Source organism: Schistocerca nitens, chromosome 8, assembly GCF_023898315.1.
Source record: "Schistocerca nitens isolate TAMUIC-IGC-003100 chromosome 8, iqSchNite1.1, whole genome shotgun sequence".
NCBI lineage: Eukaryota > Metazoa > Arthropoda > Insecta > Orthoptera > Acrididae > Schistocerca > Schistocerca nitens.
In genome coordinates this window covers 63,271,705-63,294,109 of record NC_064621.1, presented here as the reverse complement: position 1 = coordinate 63,294,109, position 22,405 = coordinate 63,271,705, and the positions used below count along the sequence as shown (strand labels likewise).

The 22,405-nt window shown below is 43.2% G+C and overlaps 1 protein-coding gene across 1 annotated transcript; it reads right to left on the bottom strand.

The window, feature by feature from the left end:
• Positions 1-6,115: 6,115 nt before the first annotated feature.
• Positions 6,116-21,428, bottom strand: LOC126199386 (RNA-binding protein 10-like). The gene is given in 3 exon segments (XM_049936305.1): positions 6,116-6,424; positions 6,426-7,893; positions 21,424-21,428. Coding segments are annotated over 3 exon segments (1,782 nt in total).
• Between the last annotated feature and the right edge of the window lie 977 nt (positions 21,429-22,405).

The window sequence follows — 22,405 nt, the reverse complement described above, 5'->3', positions numbered from 1 at the left end:
ATCCAGTCCCTTGCTGAATTATTAACACACGTGCAAACACTAACAGTCCCTACTTCTCACATATTGTCCATGTACTATGGCCAACAGAAACGTGTACAGTGAAATGGAACTTACAAGTTAATAATATGATGAACTGGTGTCAATTACAATTTTATAACATAAGAATACAATTACAAAGGTACAAAATACATCATTAAAGAACATAACAATACAGATAACATTTGTAGTACAGGCTTTACAAAAGAGTCGAAATAACATATACATCAGTGTTACAGGAATTATGACATGAGTACATACATAAAAGATCAGAATAACTTTCGAAACATCAACTTCACACATGAGCATTAAAACAGAACAGAATACATAACGTCTAAACATCTTTACAAAGAAAATAACATATTATCAGAAAAATTCTACAACATAACTCTTATTAGCTAAACACATAAAGACAGGAAAAACACAAATATACAAGAGTAGACAAACATGTACAGGGATAACACAATGGAAAGGACAGGGTTCGTTTTCAGTGTAACATTTGGTACTGCAGTCCAACCCAAAACTTCATTCCATATATCTTTCGTCTTATATCAACATTTGTTTCCACCAAAAAAAAAAATCCTATCCAAGCATGCTTTCTGTATGTATATGTTCACATATTTCTTACCTTATTATTTATTTTCCATTATCTTACCTCATCATTTATTTCCAAGAAAATCCTACCTAAACATGTTGTCCCTAAACCCTACTTTTTTGTTCATATCCTCTTTCAAAATACTTTTTGGCCAAACCATTTTCTTATAGCTTCTCAATGCATTTCTTCCAATTCATCATAGTTAGTTTCTTATATAGTCTACCCCCTCTTAAGCTAACTTAAATCTACTGAGCTCAGATATATATATATACCAAGGGACAAGGCAATGCAGCAGCACATAACAAATTAACACAAACAGCAAGGACAAAAAAATACAAATTGGCAAAGTAAGCAACAATATAACAACTAATATAAGGCAATGAGCAGCAAACAAGAAAAATAAATCAGTAGAAAACTGGCTTAGCAGAGTAACACAAAGTCAAATTCAGTAACACTATGCCTGGCAAACAGCAGCAGCAAATGACATAAGTTATATCTAAACATGACATAGCTCAAGCAGAAAAAAATATTACACTAAAGATAACAATGCAGATAAGAGAAATGTTTATTCACATCTTTTGTCTATGTAGTTAAAGTGGTGCACCACAACTTATTCTACAAAAGAAATTACCAAGTACTTGAAAAGAAAATTCAGTATGCAATTCCTGTGAAATGTTTTTGTGCTCCTTCGTTTTTTTTAAGTACATCATAAAGTGATTATTTACTGGATCTGCAGAAATAAAATATTTATATTAGTACATTATAAAATTCTATTTTAACCAATGCTGCAGTGCAGCTAGAAACTAGATATTAAACAAAATGAGTAAATAAATACATAAAGCAAGCCATATGGCATTTCTCTCAACTAGCAAGACAATAGCCGTGAAATGTTTCTCATCGTTTCATTAGGCATTTTAGTAAATATCATAAATTAAGAGCTCCACAGTGTAATCATATGTTTTCAAGTTTGAGCGTGTCGTATTTGCGATGCTTTCACAAATGAATGTCAATAGCGAGGATAATGGCCTCCCCTTTTTTTTCTACCTGTGCCTCTGAAAAGTCACACACTAATGGCTTTTTCTCCAGGTGTCTGACACAGCTGGGTGTCCACGACACATTACATGCAGGTGGTCACTTAACTTTCTTACGGAAATATTTACGACAGCAGTTTCCGCTACAGTGACAGTCTCATATAAAATATTTCACAGGTCAAGAATTTGCGTTACAAATCTGTAGGAACAAAATCCTATTGATATAACAGAGTCCAAAAAAATTTTCGTCGATATTGTAATACATTCACGCATTTACATACATTTCATAACTCTTAAAGTACGATTCTTGGTTTCCAACAACCTTTTTCACAAACCAGAGTCCCTAACCACTACTCATTATTCCTTACCTTATTCGTCGACACTTCTTCAATATTTCATCATAACAGATACGTAGCATACTCAAATAACTCATATAGCATCAGCTTATTGATCATAAACATATCACAACAGCATAATACGCACAGTCATCGTAATAATAACATCATAACACCTCAGTCAACTCTCAAAATCGTCGTAGCTTCCGCCAATAATTTCAAAACCTAAAAAAAAATTCTCTGCTCATTTCAATAGTGTCATCTACCTCAAACGTAGTTTAAAATCATGATCCCATACCAAATACATCATTCAAAGCTCTCATAGTATCACAATGTTTCCAAAAAAATATGAACAGTTCACAAAGTACAGACAAAATACAATTTCATAAGTGGGAAAGTATCCAACTGTGTAATTGCGTAAACATCTGTCACTGACATAGTAAAAAAAAATGTTTCTTTCTCTGTTAAATAATCAGATAGCTGTGTAATTCTGTGTTAGAGGAATATGGTACCGATGTGTAAAGTTTTATAAGCAAATACCATATTAGCTAGGGCTCCTTGTGCTTGCCAAACACATGGTACACAAAATAGGCGTGTACCCCCCTGAGGACTAATGTAATTATACCCTCAGGTGTTACAGATTACAGCAGTGGAATGAAATGTATCACGGGAAACCCTTGTATCATTGTACTTCAAATATCTTAAAAAAATAAATGTTTTAAGTGCGAAATTAATCACTCAAATACGTGTACTGTAGCGCTAAACTGTGCGTCATGTTGTAAGATACGAATAATCTCTGTGGAAGTCTCGTAGTTATCGTCCTCCGAAAGCTAAGTTCTGCAGAAGTCAATGTACTTACCTCATGATAAACAAAAGTGAAATGCTTTGTGTATAGATATCGTAGTTATTACGCTTATTGTTGTGATGAAGAAAGTACTGTACTGTAATGTATTGTTGTGCTATGGAAAAGGCTGTCTCATTGTAGCTATACCACAAAAGTTGCTACTAAAACATGTTTTACTTTCCAGAATAAAACAGAAAACTGTGCAGATATAAAACAGAAACACTGCTAAAGCAACATTGTAAATTGTCAGTCATTAGTAGCGTCGTGATAAAATCGTGTAGCTGTCACATAAACTAACCACTATGTCAGCTGGTATCTCACTGAAAGTACTTTAAATCCAGAATGTATTTTCAAGTAAACCAAAATGTTGCATCAAAATCTCATTAACAGTACCAGTATGTGTCCTAAGTATGTAAGCCTGATAGTCGTTACGTAATCGTGCAACTAACAAGCAAGAATGTACAGATACAACACTGTGTCGTCTGTTCACTATAACAATGCATTCGTAATTTCTGTTTAAAAATGTCCCCTACGTTCTAGACTGGATATTTAACTTCAAACATTGCTGCATGTTAACAGTTTCTTAAGTCTGACAAAGCATACTAGAAATGTGAAGTGAAAAGTTTTATGGCAAAGACAAAGTTAAAAAGCAGATTATCTTTCAATAAACGGTTTTACATGTGAAATGTGGTGTAAACCTTTACTCTTCCTAGTACGCAGAGTTTCAACTTCAACGCAATTATCATGTGGTATACGTCGGATTCTGTAAGGTCCATTGTAAACTAGAAAGAATTTGTGACTCAAGTGTTTTTTCTTATGTGACAATGAATGAGCTTTAATGAGAACTTTCTGACCAATATATAATTTCTTTGCATTTGCTTTACCATGTAGTTTTCTCCTTTTGTCTGCTGCAGATTTTATATTTATAATAGCCAAATCAATTATGTCTTTGTGTCGAAGTTTACGTGCATTCGGGAAAGGTACAAGCTCTCTGATTCTGTTCGGTGGTTCTTCATTCTTTAGTACAAGAGTAGGTGGTAAAGCAGTGGAGTCGGGAGGCATTTCATTCAGCACGTTTTGAAATAAGTGTAAATATCTGTCCCAATGCTGATGCTTCCTGTGACAATAAAGTCTCCAAAGCTTATTGATTTCTTTCATAATCCGTTCAGACGGGTTACAATGTGGTGAGTACAATGAAATAAAAACAGGTTTGATTTTATGATTCCGAAGCATGCGTGACCAAACAGCAGATCTGAATTGCGGTCCGTTATCTGAAATGACTTTACTAACGTGTCCAACTTCACGTAAGAAATTTTTAAGAAAGGCGTTGGATACAGACCGTCCAGTGGCTTTACGTAACGGAGTGAAAGAAACAAATTTTGAAGTAAGTTCAACACCGACTAGAACGTACGAAAATCCATTAGATGTTCTGACAAGCGGTCCCAAGAGATCAACAGCAGCAAATTCTTTTAATTTAGAAGGAATAATAGAAAACAACGGAGCACGATGTGAGACAGTAGATGGTTTCGCCTTTTGACAAAGTTTACAAATAGACAAGACTCTTCGAATTCTCTTTTCCATATTGTTAAAATAACAAGTCGTTCGAAGAATATGATAACATTTTCGTGGACCAAAATGTGCGTAGCTGAAATGAATGTACCAAATGAGCTTAAGAACAAAATCGTCTGGAATGCAAAGTACCCATAGCTTGTCATCAACAGTGCAGCGTTTGAAGAGTATGTTGTTTCTAACCAGGTAATAATGCCGAATCTGTGAGAAGAGGGTCCTGGACCCGCATCACCAGCTGCTACTGGAGGACCTGGAGGATTGGTGGCTGCATATGGTGGTGGCTCTGAGTCAGATGATGACATTGATGACGTACTTCAAGAGGAAAGATTGCATACAGATTGGACTAAACTTGCATGCTTACTTTGTAAAAGGCAATTCCCAAGCAAAGAAACCCTGCAACGCCATAACCAAAAGTCTGATTTGCATAGGCAGAATTTGGAAGCTTGGTACAGTGTTCGTGGTCTTGATCAGAATGATCCCCAGCAACGTAATAGCCGTTACCGTGACCGCGCTAAAGAACGCCGTTCAAAGTTTTGCACTACATGTGGTGTCATCGCCAGACACCACACTTGCTAGGTGGTAGCTTTAAATCGGCCGCGGTCCATTAGTACATGTCGGACCCGCGTGTCGCCACTATGTGATCGCAGACCGAGCGCCACCACACGGCAGGTCTAGAGAGACGTACTAGCACTCGCACCAGTTGTACGACGACTTTGCTAGCGACTACACTGACGAAGCCTTTCTCTCATTTGCCGAGAGACAGTTAGAATAGCCTTCAGCTAAGTCCATGGCTACGACCTAGCAAGGCGCCATTAGTTACTGCATGTATCTCAAGATAGTCTCACTTGTATCATCAAGAATGCTGTATACCAAAGGACGATATAAAAGTTAAGTGTTCTAGTAGCTACGTTCTTTTCTTTATCACATTCATTACGAATCCTGTTCCAGACTTAACGCCAGACGGCGTGAGTTGACGCGTGCCCTTTCGGCTACTTCCCTGTGGACTGGCTGCCTTAACAGTCCACTACACTACACATCCTACAGCTGCTGCACCTCATCCCAATCGACTGAAAGAGAAATTCCTCAAAGCACGTGAAGAAGCGGCTCGTTCAATGTATGAAGAACCAACACGTGCTGGCACTGGATCAGAAAATGTAGGAAACCGTCTACTTCAGAAAATGGGATGGCAAGAAGGTATGGGTCTGGGCAAAAGTAACCAGGGGCGCACTTCTATAGTGCAGACTGTTAGAAATCCAACAGCAGGACTTGGCTCACGTGAAGCTGCTGCTGTTCCTGTTTTACCTGGAGAAAAATACAAAGACCGTGTTAATAAGATGATGTTTGCACGTTACCAGGAACTCACAGAGCAAGAACAAGCAGAACCCAGTTGAACATTGAATTACTTCACAGATTTATTGCCTACGGGTGAAAGTGTTTGTTACCGCCATTTGGCTACAAATATCCTGTACTTAATCAGTGGGCCAGTGTTCAATGTGTTTGTTCTTGTACAGGATCTTGTAGCTGATATTTCAGCCAATCTCACATGAAGAGGCATAGTGATGTTTGAGACATTGCACACTGAATGTGATAATGTTCAGATATCTTCTGTGTGTGAATAAATCCATTGTACAAAAGATGATGTTGACTGTTAGCTTGATTGTGGACTATTACTTAATGGGCTACTCAAATGTAGGAAATTTAAATATCATGACTGGCCCAGGAGCTTATAGACACATTGTTTTGTTCGTTTTATCGACGAGCAATCTTGACTGCACTGACAACAAATGGTAAGTACAAAAGTAACAGGGAACCACGAAATTCCCTTCTCCCATGACATAAGACATTCCAGGATGGCATAACCAGCATCTGCTGCTCCAACAGATTTCCCAAGAGCCACAGCTGATGTCGCCACTGCAGTTGCTTGTGGATTGTCCTTCTTTTGGTTTAAGGTTTTTGCCCAGCGTTCCATGTCTTTTGCTATTTTCTTTGCTGCTTTCACCTTGTTTGTTGTCCTTTGACTTTTTGTTGGGGTCATCCTTGCCACCACCACCAGACTCCTCTGTCGTGGTGGCACCTGCTGTTGCAGCAACACCTGAAGCTGCTACACCCTGCACTGGAGTCGGTACATATGTCTGCCGTTCTGCATCCCAGTACAGAAACTGCTGAGTTTGCAGGTTATAGTAGTACTGTGACCCAGCATCATAATAAAGCCCAGTTGATGAGTCATAATAACAACCAGAAGTCTCATCATAGCGATATGTGGCCACATCCGGGACTGCATAACGTGGGAGTGTCGTTGAACCTGCAGCCACATGTGGTATTGCTGGTGCCCCTTGTATACTGGTTGGTAGTGTACCAGCAGCCAAGCTAGCTACAGTAGCACTACCTTTACGTCCACCTTCGGCCTTGCCAACAGGACCTTCTACCTGCTTTTTAATTTCACGTGCTGCCTGCACTTGCTGTATTGCAGAAAGAGCGACAGCTGCTGCAGCATTTGCTGAATCAGTCTGTGTCTGAGTTGCACCACCTGCCACTGAAGAGGGTGGTGCTGATACAGTTGCAGACTGTGAAGCTGCACCAACCTGCGCTTCGTAATACTGAGTGTAATACGCAACGTAAGCTGCGTGCTCTTGTGGTGAAGTAGCGTACATAGAGGCACTGTACTCAGCTAATCTGGGGATATCCTCAGGTCCGTACGCTGCAAGACCTGCAGCTTGTGCCTGCCGCCTGTCTTCATGTTGTTGTGATGGCAGTTTGCAGTACGAAACAAGAGCTTTTCGACCATCCACCGTAAGTCGCCCTTGTAAAGCACCATGAAGTTGCACAGAATCAAGGACAGAGTTCAGCTCAATGTAGCATACACCTCTTGATGTGTTGGTTAATGGATCACGCCCCATCCGGATACTCCGAATTACTGTTGAGGACAGACCTTTGATGGCACCAAGAACTGCTTCTTCGGTTGATAAAACATCAAGATTTCGTAACAACACTGTGTTTGTTGGATGTGGGCTCACCTCATCACTACCTTCACCTCCCTCTTCACTCTCCTTGCGGGATGCGCCACATTTGAAGCAGGCATCTCGTCTTTTGAAATTATTCGCACCTCATTTCACACAGTGCCAGTCCTTTAATTGCACAGCACCTCTGTCTCCAAAACCAGGTGGGTCATTTGGGATACTGTAGTACATTTCTGCTCGATACTCGTCTTGAAGAACTAATGTTCCACCCTTTCGTTGCATCCATTGGGTTGCTTCAGCTACTGTATTAAATTCAACAAAAGCAAATCCCCGTGACTGACCAGTGTCTTTCTTACGGATGAGACGGATGTCCCTTGACATTAAATTGCACTGAAGGATGTCCTTGCGGATATCATTTTCAGTTATATGGTATGCCAGGCCCTTAATCATCACAGTGTTGTTGGGAGCTTGGTTTCGGTATGCGTCCGAATCACGACTACTTCCACCTCCCCTTCCACATCCACCACTGCTGGCGGCTCACCTCCAACTGTGCAACGCTACACGCTGTTCACATCCAGCTGCCCAACACTACAATGGCAGACAACAATGCAAACTAGCCACAGACTGCTCACAGCACAGCCAGTGATTTTCATACAAAGCGCTAGGTAACGTTGCCAATAAGAAAACATAAACAGCCTACTTACAAGTTATAAGAGTCGAGGGACATGAAAGGGAAGCAGTGGTTGGGAAGGGAGTGAGACAGGGTTGTAGCCTCTCCCCGATGTTATTCAATCGGTATATTGAGCAAGCAGTAAAGGAAACGAAAGGAAAGTTCCGTGTAGGTATTAAAATCCATGGAGAAGAAATAAAAACTTTGAGGTTCGCCGATAACATTGTAATTGTGTCAGAGACAGCAAAGGACTAGGAAGAGCAGTTCAACGGAATGGACAGTGTCTTGAAAGGAGGATATAAGATGAACATCAACAAAAGCAAAACGAGGTTAATGGAATGTAGTCGAATTAAGTCGGGTGTTACTGCGGGTATTAGATTAGGAAATGAGGCACTTAAAATAGTAAAGGAGTTTTGCTATCTGGGGAGAAAAATAACTGATGATGGTCGAAGTAGAGAGGATATAAAATGTAGACTGGCAATGGCAAGGAAAGCATTTCTGAAGAAGAGAAATTTGTTGACATCGAGTATTGATTTAAGTGTCAGGAAGTCGTTTCTGGAAGTATTTGTATGGAGTGTAGCCATGTATGGAAGTGAAACATGGACGATAAATAGTTTAGACAAGAAGAGAATAGAAGCTTTTGAAATGTGGTGCTACAGAAGAATACTGAAGATTAGATGGGTAGATCACATAACTAATGAGGAGGTATTGAATAGAATTGGGGAGAAGAGGAGTTTGTGGCACAACTTGACAAGAAGAAGGGATCGGTTGGTAGGACACGTTCTGAGGCATCAAAGGATAACCAATTTAGTACCGGAGGGCAGCGTGGAGGGTAAAAATCGTAGAGGGAGACCAAGAGATGAATACACTAAGCAGATTCAGAATGATGTAGGCTGCAGTAGGTACTGGGAGATGAAGAAGCTTGCACAGGATAGAGCAGCATGGAGAGCTGCATCAAACCAATCTCAGGACTGAAGGCCACAACAACAACAACATGGAATTTGGAGTATGCATCCACCAGCATGAGCCACATCTTATTCAAAATAGGACTGTGTAGTTGACATGGAGACATTCCCAAGGGCCTGACAATGATAAGGCGGGGTGGCGCAGTTCGCTTCTGAGAACACTTAGTGCAGGATCGATGGGCGGTAAATATGCATAATGTTGTGTCAGTAGTTTCATATGGGAGATGCCCCAACGACCAGCATGCAGGAGCTCAAGTTCTCTGGGCAGAGAGCCGGAGGAATTACGACTTTAAGTTGTTTTCTTTTGCAGACGGAGAACACAATCCCAGAGAGAAAGCATGTTTTCAAAACAAAAATTCTTCTAAAGACAAGATCCGATGTTTCAAGTAAACACTGAGGCCACCCTTTCTAAATAAATTTGGCAATCGTACAGAGTTTAGGTTTCTCTCCAGTTTAGGTCCTGACCGTCGCTATATTGTAGGACAGTTCATTAGTAGCAAAAGAATACTCAGACTCCAGTTGAAAACATCCTGAGTTTCGAAATCGGTGTCTGGGCCTGCTGGGACCCGGGCCAAGGCGTCGGCGTTAGCGTGGAGATTTGTCGGCTTATAGATTACGTAGTGATTATATGATCATAAGACCAAGACCTATCGTTGCTGTCTTTGTGCTGCCCTGGCCAGGAGGGTGGTACGAGCACCAAACAATGTGATCAATCGTTTGTGGCCTGTTAGTAGGTGGAACTTTACCCCATAGAGGCAGGTGTGCAACTTCTTGCTCCCTAACACTACAGCCAAAGCAACTTTTTCGGTTGGAGAGTAATATTATTATGCGGTGTTGAGCATCATTGGAATGAAGCGTTTGTGTCGAGAAGAGATTGCTTACAAGGTGAAAACGAGGTGCTGACCGTAGGGCTTGATTTAGAGAGCAAAAAGCTGCTTCAACACCTGGACACTACTGAAAATTCTGCCCTTTCTTCCTCAACGAGTTGAGCAGGTGGCAAAGTTTGGCACACTGGAAATGAGAAGGCTGTAGTACCTGATATTTCCCGTGAAAGTTTCTTAAGGTTTTGTGGTTGAGGCACATTCTCTATGGCATGGATGTTCTGCGTAGGAGGGTATGTACTATTTTTGCTCATTATGAAACCAAGGTATTCAACGGCTTGCTGGAAAAATTTTCACCCTTGGAGGATGACACGTGAGTATTGCAGCGCGTAGACTTGCGGACAGTGACTTCAAGTTACGAAGAAAGTCACATGTGGGCGCGACCGCGACGATGATGTCTTCGAGATAACTGTAGCATGAAGGAATGTCCCCATAGTAACCATTCCAAGTATCAGTCTGCATGCCAAAAAGCAACCTGCTGTATTGGTGGAGCCAAAACGAATATTTTGCACTAACGGTTCTCAAAACTTCAGATGTAAAGGTAACTGCATGTTCACCCAAAATTTCAAACTGAATTCAATTTTTACAGCAATTTGAAGTTGAGAGAACCATTTCCTAATGGTAACTAGGGAAGAAGTCAAATCGCTGCATGAGAGAAGGATAATCACGTCTACTTCCTCCAGTTTGTCTAATTCTGCTTTAACAGCGTCTTGTAGTGTGGATGGGATCAGGCGTGCACGTGGTAATGTCCCCTGTTGTAAATTCCAGTCACTAGGAAACCAAACTGCTTGAATGCGTCCAATCCGAGTGTGTTTCCTGTATAAGTGGAATAAAGACCAAGATTGAATGTCTCCTAGAAACTTGTTTATGTGGAACTTCTGTTCGTGGCCACTGTAACTACTTTTCTGTGGAACAGTTTTCTTGATGGGGACCTTGGTCCAACATAGGATTACTAATTACGATCGATGATGATGCATCAGTATCTACTTGAAAAGTGACCACTTTCCCACATACTTCTGATGTTAATAAGACGCCTTCCAACAGCTTTCTGTTTCTTGTGTGAATACGATAGCCTGATCTGTTCTCAGAATTCTTCTAAGGAAGGACCGAAATTCTTTAGAGCCTTGGAGCGCACTTCGATATGTGGTGAAAATTTATTGATTATGCCTTCATACAATGTTTGACACATTTCATCGGACCTCAGAAACACATGTCAACGACTGAAACTGAAGGTCTGTGACCAAGTAGTTGTAGGGTTCACACTGTCGTTTACAACGCTGATAAAAGTCTAGTACTGCGCACTCGAGTTTCTCACTCGTGATGATCCGATACATTTGGCAAAGATCAGCAAAAGCCAGCCTATCAGGATTCTTCATGGGGGGTAACTTACGGAGCAACGCACACTACAAGAAACTCACAAAAGAAAAAATGTTATCTTCTTGTATCAAAAAAGTGTAGCCAATTGTCGTCATAGTATATCAAGCTGGTGTGCCAATATTTCCGTTAAGTGCGACCCCAGTAGAAGTGACTGCTCCTGGCTGGAGAGCTCCGCCATTAAACAGAGGCGGCTATCATGAGGTCAAACCACGTGACATGATGTGTGGTCCTGGTGCTTGGCGCATGCCGATAGCGCCGCTTGTGGTGAACGCTCGTTGACTGTGGCGCCGCATGCGGATAAGGCCGTGCACTGTAGTTGCTTCTCTAGATTGTCGCACAGATGACAAAATGGTAGATATCGAAATAGACGACAGAGGAATAGAGAAACAGAATCGCTCAAAAGAGGAAAGGCCGCTGGACCTGGTGGGATACCAGTTCGATTTTACGCAGAGTACGCGAAGGAACTTGCCCCCCTTCTTGTAGCGGTGTACCGTAGGCCTCTGGATGAGCGTAGCGTTCCAAAGGATTGGAAAAGGGCACAGGTCATCCCCGTTTTTAAGAAGGGACGTCGAACAGATGTGTAGAACTATAGACCTATATCTCTAACGTCGCTCAGTTGCAGAATTTTGGAACCGTACTATGTTAGAGTATAATGACTTTTCTGGAGACTAGAAATCTACTCTGTAGGAATCAGCATGGGTTTCGAAAAAGACGGTCGTGTGAAACCCAGCTCGCGCTATTCGTCCACGAGACTCAGAGGGCCATAGGCACGGGTTCCCAGGTAGATGCCGTGTTTCTTGACTTCCACAACGCTTTCGATACAGTTCCCCACAGACGTTCAATGAACAAAGTAAGAGCTTATCGACTATCAGACCAATTGTTTCATTCGATTGAAGAGTTCCTAGATAACAGAATGCAGCATGTCATTCTCAATGGAGGGAAGTCTTCCGAAGTAAGAGTGATTTCAGGTGTGCCACAGGGGAGTGTCGTAGGACCGTTGCTATTCACAATATGTATAAATGACCTTGTGGATAACATCGGAAGTTCACTGAGGCGTTTTGCAGATGATGCTGTGGTATATCGAGAGGTTGCAACAATGGAAAATCGTACTGAAATGCAGGAGGATCTGCAACGAATTGACGCATGGTGCAGGGAATGGCAACTGAATCTCAATGTAGACAAGTGTAATGTGCTGCGAATACATAGAAAGAAAGATACTTTATCATTTAGCTACAATATAGCAGGTCAGCAACTGGAAGCAGTTAATTCCATAAATTATCTTGGAATAAGCGTTAGGAGTGCTTTAAAATGGAATGACCATATAAAATTGATCTTCGGTAAAGCAGGTGCCAGACTGAGATTCATTGGAAGAATCCTAAGGAAATGCAATCCGAAAAGAAAGGAAGTAGATTACAGTACTGCTTGAGTATTGCTCACCAGTGAGGGATCCGTACCAGATAGGTTTGATAGAAGAGATAGAGAAGATCCAACGGAGAGCAGCGCGCTTCGTTACGGGATCATTTAGTAATCGCGAAAGCGTTACAGAGATAATAGATTAACTCCAGTGGAAGACTCTGCAAGAGAGACGCTCAGTGGCTCGGTACGGGCTTCTGTTGAAGTTTCGAGAACATACCTTCACCGAGGAGTCAAGCAGTATATTGCTCCCTCCTCCGTATGTCTCGCGAAGAGACCAAGAGGATAAAATCAGAGAGATTAGAGCCCACACAGAGGCATACCGAAAATCTTTCTTTCCGTGAACAATAAGAGACTGAGTACCTCTATCCGTTCTCCCTTCCGTTCCAAAGTACCCTCCGCCACACACCGTCAGGTGGCTTGCGGAGTATGGATGTAGATGTAGATGTAGATGATGATCGATCTCTGACGGCTGCGGTACATCCAGATCACTGTCGGAGTCACTTACAGCACTGCCGAGGCTGCAACATTGTCGTCTAGTAGTAGTTAGACAAGGAGAGCCACATCAGGCAGACGAATGACATATAGTACGCCTCAGAACTGACTGTTCAGCGGGTACTGCTTAGCTGGAGTGAACGGTATTTATGGCCACTCAACCCATGTTGTGACAGGACGCCATTTTTGATCGTGTACACCCAGGAAATGACGAAGTGCCAGGCTCCGTCGTAGCTCTCGTACTATGATACATTACTGGCCATTAAAATTGCTACACACAGAAGAAATGTAGATGATAAACGGGTATTCATTGGACAGATATATTATACTAGAACTGATATGTGATTAAATTTTCACGCAATTGGGGTGCATAGATCCTGAGACATCAGTACCCAGAACAACCATCTCTGCCGGCCGGAGTGGCCGTGCGGTTCAAGACGCTACGGTCTGGAACCGAGCGACTGCTACGATCGCAGGTTCGAATCCTGCCTCGGGCATGGATGTGTGTGATGTCCTTAGGTTCGTTAGGTTTAATTAGTTCTAAGTTCTAGGCGACGGATGACCTCAGACGTTAGGTCGCATAGTGCTCAGAGCCATTTAAACCATTTTTTTAACCATCTCTGACCATAATAACGGCCTTCATACGCCTGGGCATTGAGTCAAACAGAGATTGGATGGCGTGTACAGGTACAGCTGCCCATTCGGCTTCAACACGATACCACAGTTCATCAAGAGTAGTGACTGGCGTATTGTGACGAGCCAGTTGCTCGGCCACCATTGACCAGATATTTTCAATTGGAGAGAGATCTGGAGAGATCTGCCAGGGCAGCAGTCGAACATTTTCTGTATACAGAAAGGCACGTACAGGACCTGCAACATGCGGTCGTGCACTATTCCACTGAAATGTAGGGTTTGGCAGGGATCGAATGAATGGTAGACCCACGGGTCGTAACACATCTGAAATGTAACGTCCACTGTTCAAAGTGCCGTCAATGCGAACAAGAGGTGACCGAGACGTGTAACCAGTGGCACCCCATACCATCACGCCCGTTCATACGCCAGTATCGCGATGACGAATACACGCTTTCAATGTGCGTTCACCGCGATGTCGCCAAACACGGATGCGACCATCATGATGCTGTAAACAGAACCTGGATTCATCCGAAAAAATGACTTTTTGCCATTCGTGCACCCAGGTTCGTCGTTGAGTACACCATCGCCGGCTCTCCTGTCTGTGATGCAGCGTCAGGGGTAACCGCAGCCATGGTCTCCGAGCTGATAGTCCATGTTGCTACAAACGTCGTCGAACTGTTCGAGCAGTTGGTTGTTGTCTTGAAAACGTCTCCATCTGTTGACTCAGGGATAGAGACTTGGCTGCACGATCCGTTACAGCCATGCGGATAAGATGCCTTTCATCTCGACTGCTAGTGATGCGAGGCCGTTGGGATTCAGCACGGCGTTCCGGATTACACTCCTAAATCCACCGATTCCATGTTCTGCTAACAGTCATTGGATCTCGACCAACGCAAGCAGCCATGTCGCGAAACGATAAACCGCAATCGCTATAGGCTACAATCCGACCTTTATGACAGTCGGAAACATGATGGCAACACATTTCTCCTCCTTACACGAGGCATCACAACAATGTTTCACCAGGCAACGCCGGTCAACTGCTGATTGTCTATGAGAAATCGGTTGGAAACTTTCCTCATGTCAGCACGTTGTAGGTGTCGCCACTGGCGCCAACCTTGTGTGAATGCTCTGAAAAGCTAATCATTTGCATATCACAGCATCTTCTTCCTGTCGGTTAAATTTCGCGTCTGTAGCACGCCGGTGGCGACATCTACAACGTGCTGACATGAGGAAAGTTTCCAACCGGTTTCTCATACATCAACAGCAGTTGACCGGCGTAACCTGGTGAAACGTTGTTGTGATGCCTCGTGTAAGGAGGAGAAATGCGTACCATCACGTTTCCGACTTTGATAAAGGTCAGATTGTAGCCTATCGCTATTGCGGTTTATCGTTTCGCGACATTGCTGCTCGCGTTGGTCGAGATCCAATGAGTGTTAGCAGAATATGGAATCGGTGGGTTAAGGAGGGTAATACGCAACGCCGTGTTGGATCCCAACGGCCTCGTATCACTAGCAGTCGAGATGACAGGCATCTTATCTGCATGGCTGTAACGGATCGTGCAGCCACGTCTCGATCCCTGAGTCTACAGATGAGGACGTTTGCAAGACAACAACCATCTGCACGAACAGTTCGACGACGTTTTCAGCAGCATGGACTATCAGCTCGGAGACCATGGCTGCGGTTACCCTTGACGCTGCATCACAGACAGGAGCGCCGTCGATGGTGTACTCAACGACGAACCTGGGTGCACGAACGGCAAAACGTCATTTTTTCGGATGAATCCAGATTCTGTTTACAGCATCATGGTAGTGACATCCGTGTTTGGCGACATCGCGGTGAACGCACATTGGAAGCGTGTATTCATCACCATACTGGCGTATCACCCGGCGTGACGGTATGGAGTGGCATTGGTTACACTTCTCGGCCACCTATTGTTTGCATTGACGGCACTTTGAACAGTGGACGTTACATTTCAGATGTGTTACCACCCGTGGCTCTACCCTTCATTCGATCCCTGCTAAACCTTATATTTTAGCAGGATAATGCACGACCCTGGCCAGCACATTTTCAGATCTCTTACGAATTGAAAACGTCTGGTCAATGGCGGCCGAGCAACTGGCTCGTCACAATACGCCAGTCACTACTCGTGTTGAAGCTGCATGGGCAGCTGTACCTGTACACACCATCCAAGCTCTGTTTGACTGAATGCCCAGGCGTATCGGGTCCGTTATTATGGCCAGAGGTGGTTGTTCTGGGTACTGATTTCTCAGGATCTATGCACCCAAATTGCTTGAAAATGTAATCACGTGTCAGTTCTAGTATAATATATTTGTCCAATGATTACCCGTTTATCACCAGCATATCTTCTTGGTGTAGCAATTTTAATGGCCAGTAGTGTATGTCGGCATGAATGTAGCTCGCTGCACTAAGCTCAGAGTACGATCTCGTAGCGATGAACAGATGCCACCTGCATAGCATCGCGTGTGGAGAGCTCGCTCCGAGCACCAGTGGGCCGTCTGCCTGCCGCCGGCCGTCCTATACTGCAGCGGCAGAGTCCGCTCGTAGCCCAGAGCCACTGGGGGCTCAGCTCAGGGGGCGGGCACCGCTGGCTCCACCATGTCCCGTCCCGTGCGACCGCTATCAGCTTCTAATGAAAACTTGTAGTTCAGTTACCAACTGTAGAGCGCTAGTGGGGTGGTATCGATACAAGATACCACATAAACGTCTTTATCTCACGTCCTCTATGATTACACGATGGCCCAACATCTGGTTCTACACACCTGCTTCCCTACTGACCACCCTTCAACGTCTTAACAGCTTGCAACGACACCAATAAACAGTCGAGGCACCCTGGCACCGCTGCAGGGTAGAACTCTTAACCTATACAGAACTTATTGACTACTTTGTGCTCAAATAAAGGGATCGGAAATAAAGTCCAACAAAAACTGAAAAGTAATATAGTTGTTGTTTTTGTGGTCTTCAGTGCTGAGACTGGTTTAAAGCAGCTCTCCATGCTACTCTATCCTGTGCAAGCTTCTTCATCTCCCAGTACTTACTGCAGCCTACATCCTTCTGAATCTACTTAGTGTATTCATCTCTTGGTCTCCCTCTACGATTTTTACCCTCCACGCTGCCCTCCAATACTAAATTGATCCCTTTATGCCTCACAACATGTCCTACCAACCCGTCCCTTCTTCTAGTCAAGTTGTGCCACAAACTCCTCTTCCCCCCAATTCTATTCAATACCTCCTCATTAGTTATGTGATCTGCCCATCTAATCTTCAGCATTCTTCTGTAGCACCACATTTCAAAAGCTTCTATTCTCTTCTTGTCCAAACTATTTATCGTCCATGTTTCACTTCCATTATGGCTACGCTCCAAACAAATACTTTCAGAAACGACTTCCTGACATTTGAATCTATACTCGATGTTAACAAATTTTTATTCCTCAGAAACGCTTTCCTTGTCGTTGCCAGTCTACATTTTGTATCCTCTCTACTTCGACCATCATCAGTTATTTTGCTCCCCAAATAACAAAACTCCTTTATCACTTTAAGTCTCTCATTTCCTAATCTAATTCCATCAGTATCACCCGACTTAATTCGACTACACTCCATTATCCTCGTTTTGCTTTTGTTGATGTTCATCTTATACCCTGCTTCCAAGACACTGTCCATTCCGTTCAACTGCTCTTCCAAGTCCTTTGCTGTCTCTGACACAATTACAATGTCATCCGCGAACCTCAAAGTTTTTATTTCTTCTCCATGGATTTTAATACCTACTCCGAATTTTTCTTTTGTTTCCTTTACTGCTTGCTCAATATACAGATTGAATAGCATTGGGGAGAGGCTACAACCCTGTCTCACGCCCTTCCCAACCACAGCTTCCCTTTCATGTCCCTCGACCCTTATATCTGCCATCTGGTTTTTGTACAAATTGTAAACAGCCTTTCGCTCCCTGTATTTTATCTCTGCCATCTTCAGAATTTGAAAGAGAGTATTCCAGTCAACATTGTCAAAAGCTTTCTCTAAGTCTACAAATGCTAGAAACGTAGGTTTGCCTTTCCTTAATCTTTCTTCTAAGATAAGTCATAGGGTCAGTATTGCCTCAAGTGTTCCAACATTTCTACGGAATCCAAACTGATCTTCCCCGAGGTCGGCTTCTGCCAGTTTTTCCATTCGTCTGTAAAGAATTCGCGTTAGTATTTTGCAGCTGTGACCCATTAAACTGATATTTCGGTAATTTCCACATATAGAGTGTACTCATTATCCAAATGAAGATACTGCAATGCATACACTAGCATGCCAGAAACGCTTCACGTTCTACATAGGAGAAACAGGTCGCGATTTGCACTCCAAACATACAGAGGACCTAGAGCCTACTTACCATCAACAATATCCACACACATACACAAAACAGGACACCCTTTTGGAAATTTACAACAAAATGTCAAGCACTCCAGCGACTAAATGAAGGTCATAAAATGGATATGTTGAAGAACTTTGAGATGTACACCATCCCATCAAAAATATTCGGCCACTTATTAGTGCATAAATACGGGGTGTTCACCCCACCCTATGTCTCTACAACCGTATGAGCTGGGGTATGGACAATTTCAGTGAGGCGTCTGAATGTTTGCGGAAGAATGGAATTCCATTCTTCCTTACGAGTCGACATCAGAAAAGGTAGCGATGTTGGGCGCTGGAAGCTGGAACGAAGTTGACGTTCTAACGCATCTCAAACGTGTTCCACTGGGTTCAGTTGGGCACTTTGGGAAGGCCAGTCCATTTCAGGAATATTACTGTTCACACACGATTGCCTCACAGATGCTGCATTATGGGCGGCCGAGGTGGTCGAGCGGTTCTAGGCGCATAAGTCCGGAACCGCGCGACCGCTACGGTCGCAGTTTCGAATCTTGCCTCGGGCATGAATGTGTGTGATGTCCTTAGGTTAGTTATGTTTAAGTAGTTCTAAGTTCCAGAGGACTGATGACGTCAGCTGTTAGGTCCCATAGTGCTCAGAGCCACTTGAACTATTTTTTGAACCAAGATTCTTTCTCTTGCATGCCCTGTTTCAAAATTAAAGATTGGCTTGCCTTTCGCTTACATATCCCTCCAGTTACCTGCCTTGATGCAGATGACTGTGATATGAATTAATTGATCTACTGCCTGTCGAATCTCTGAAACAGCTCTGAAGCGAATGCCACGAAGTGGTTCCTTCATCTTCGGAATAAAATAAAAGTCACAAGGACTTAAGTCCGGGGAGTATGGTGGATGGTACAGTACTTCCCAGTCCCGCCGACCGAACAGGGCAGCCACAGCTTGCTCTGTATGCGCCCGCGCATTGTCGTGCAAAATGATGGGTGGGTTGCGCAGAAAGTGTCGCCCATTCTTTCTCAAAGCTGGTCGCAGGTGATGCTCCAAAAACGAACAGTAATACTGTGCATTGACGGTCTGCAGTGGAGGAACGTAATGCGTTAGGATAACACAATCACAGTCGTACACGAGAATCACCATAAGAGAACAGGCTCTGCTAACGGTATACAACGCCTTCCACATCGCTGCCAACGGGCTCTACACAACCCTGGTGACTACTTTGAAGGACAGTAAGAGGTTCAAACATGTAACTCTTTTGTATCGGTTGTGAATAAATAATTGCCACTATTTAAGTTTCAACCCTCATATTATACAATGTCTATAAATCCTATATCATCTCAGATCTTTGGAGACTGTGGATTGTCTCACATAATGTTCTACCGTGTGTCTCAAAAGAAAATTAGCGTCTGGAGTGTCATAATAAAAGAATCTTGGCATTCAAAACAAGCCCCCCCCCTCTCCTACACTAGAGATCAATGCGCTAACATACACAGTTCAGCAAGGAGGCAACATGAACTCCATCCAATGAATGACAGAAGAGACAGAAGTAAAACGCCGGCCGGGGTGGCGGAGCGGTTCTAGGCGCTAAAGTCTGGAACCACGTGACCGCTACGGTCGCAGGTTCGAATCCTGCCTCGGGCATGGATGTGTGTGATGTCCTTAGGTTAGTTAGGTTGAAGTAGTTCTAAGTTCTAGGGGACTGATGACCTCAGAAATTAAGTCCCATAGTGCTCAGACCCATTTTTGAACAGAAGTAAAAGGACAATGTCATAACGAAGGACAATGACAGCCCAAAACGACGTCGCTCATATACATGATCAACCAAAATGTCTGCCCCGAGGTGTCAGCCAAATACTGATGAACGACACTGTCTGCTAAACAACATCGCTCAAACACTGAGGAAGTAGACCTTACGTTTCCATCACACTGCTGCGCCATCCGCAGCAGTAAGAAGAAAAACATATAAAACAGCCTCTACCAGACCAGAAAGCACGTGAAACACTGCGAACAGACGATAAACTCAACTAAGGCGGGCATTGGCATGGCGGCTGTTCATCCACTTCCGAGAACGGCTAAAAAGCAGTCACTTCCGCATCCATCGTTATCGGAATGTGACATGTATAACATCCACCAGAGCCCCATACTGCTTACACGTCAGCGAGAATGAGAAACAGACTGACATCTTGCACTCGTTGCCTGTAGCTCACGTGGAGAACACGGGAAGTGCCATCACCCGATATCACAAAATCTTTGTTCAGTGGAAGAGGAGTCCAAATAAGCGAACCGGTGTCTTGATTCATCCGTAGACAGCCGACTGTTTTTGAGAAAACGGCTGTCAGACTTACCTTTCAGCACGTGATAAGTTCAGTCAAAGCAATGACACCGTGCTTAGCGTTCCAGATAAACAATTTTACGTCCCTTGTTCGAAAAATGATTATTGTTTTTATTGTTTAATTTTTTTGTTTATCTACCCATGCCGATAGAAAATTACTGCACGAATGCTTCCCATCAAATTAGGGGATACAAGGGTGTCATATTAATAGCAAAATTACAGCTGGACTTCACAATAAGTGTCATATATATGTATGTATGGTATTTTCAGGTGTTACAATCATTTTAAATTCTCACATTTTTGTATTTCTTTCTCATATCAGTTCTTATAGTAGTTCTTACTTTTTATGCTCAAGTTTATTCTTCAGGAAGATTTGAAGCATTGCAAATATAGGAATTTCGAACACCATGACCATCACGGGCAGGTTTGCCACAGCTACTTTTCTTCGTACGAATCTCACTCGGGACAGAAATGTCGTTAACATTGCTGAAGATTTCATGTGTTGGCAATAATTTCGCGACAGATACGCGTAATGGATCATTTTTTCGAAAACAGGCGCTTGCAATTGATTATGTATGAAGATACACAACAGAAATTTCAACTAAAACAGCTCACAACGGACACCACATACAATTATACAAAAGTTAAAATAATAATCTGGTTTCGAACACGGGTCGCAAAAGTATGAAGCCGCTACGCTGACCACAGTGCCACCACAGCAGTTGAACTTACTGCGTGTTGAGAGGCATATGAATGAAGGCGGAAAGTGTGACCGCCGTTTTCTCAGAAACGGTGGAGTATCTACGCACAAGCCGAGACACGGGTTTTCTCTTATTTTGACCCCTCTTCCACTGAGCGAAGTTTCTGGGATATCGGGTGATGGCACTTGCCGTGTTCTCCCCCTCAGCACTGACCTCATCGCTCAGCTGTCGGACCTACGTGACTGCAGTACACGGAGTGCCCCAACAATAATAGACAGTGTGTTCTCTTCCTGGTTCCTATGCAGACTGTTTGCCGAGTCCCTACGACAACCAACACTGGTTACCTTCCTTCTTGGCTGCAGTTAACGTCAGCCAAACAGCACTCGCAGTAGGGTTTCTCTGGTATTGAGAGGCAGGGACGCTCCTACAAAAGTTCAGTATGAATAGAACGGTAAACCAGAGGTTTAGATACAGGTTTGATAGTCTATCCGCTAATGACTACCTACACCAGGTAGCACATGCTACACACATTGTTAATTCGCAATGCAGGGACTCAGTACGAGGAACTATACTCTGTATATGAACCCTATGATTCAGCGTAAGGACAATGGAAGTTTCTACCTGGCCTCATGCGTATTTATACATCATTATAGTCAATGGACTTTTTTTTTTTTTTTTTTTTTTTTTTTTTTTTTTTTTTTTTGTCATCAGTCTACTGACTGATTTGATGCGGCCCGCCACGAATTCCTTTCCTGTGCTAACCTCTTCATCTCAGAGTAGCACTTGCAACCTACGTCCTCAATTATTTGCTTGACGTATTCCAATCTCTGTCTTCCTCTACAGTTTTTGCCCTCTACAGTTCCCTCTAGTACCATGGAAGTCATTCCCTCATGTCTTAGCAGATGTCCTATCATCCTGTCCCTTCTCCTTATCAGTGTTTTCCACATATTCCTTTCCTCTCCGATTCTGCGTGGAACCTCCTCATTCCTTACCTTATCAGTCCACCTAACTTTCAACATTCGTCTATAGCACCACATCTCAAATGCTTGAATTCTCTTCTGTTCCGGTTTTCCCACAGCCCATGTTTCACCACCATACTATGCTGTACTCCAGACGTACATCCTCAGAACTTTCTTCCTCAAATAAAGGCCGGTATTTGATATTAGTAGACTTCTCTTGGCCAGAAATGCCTTTT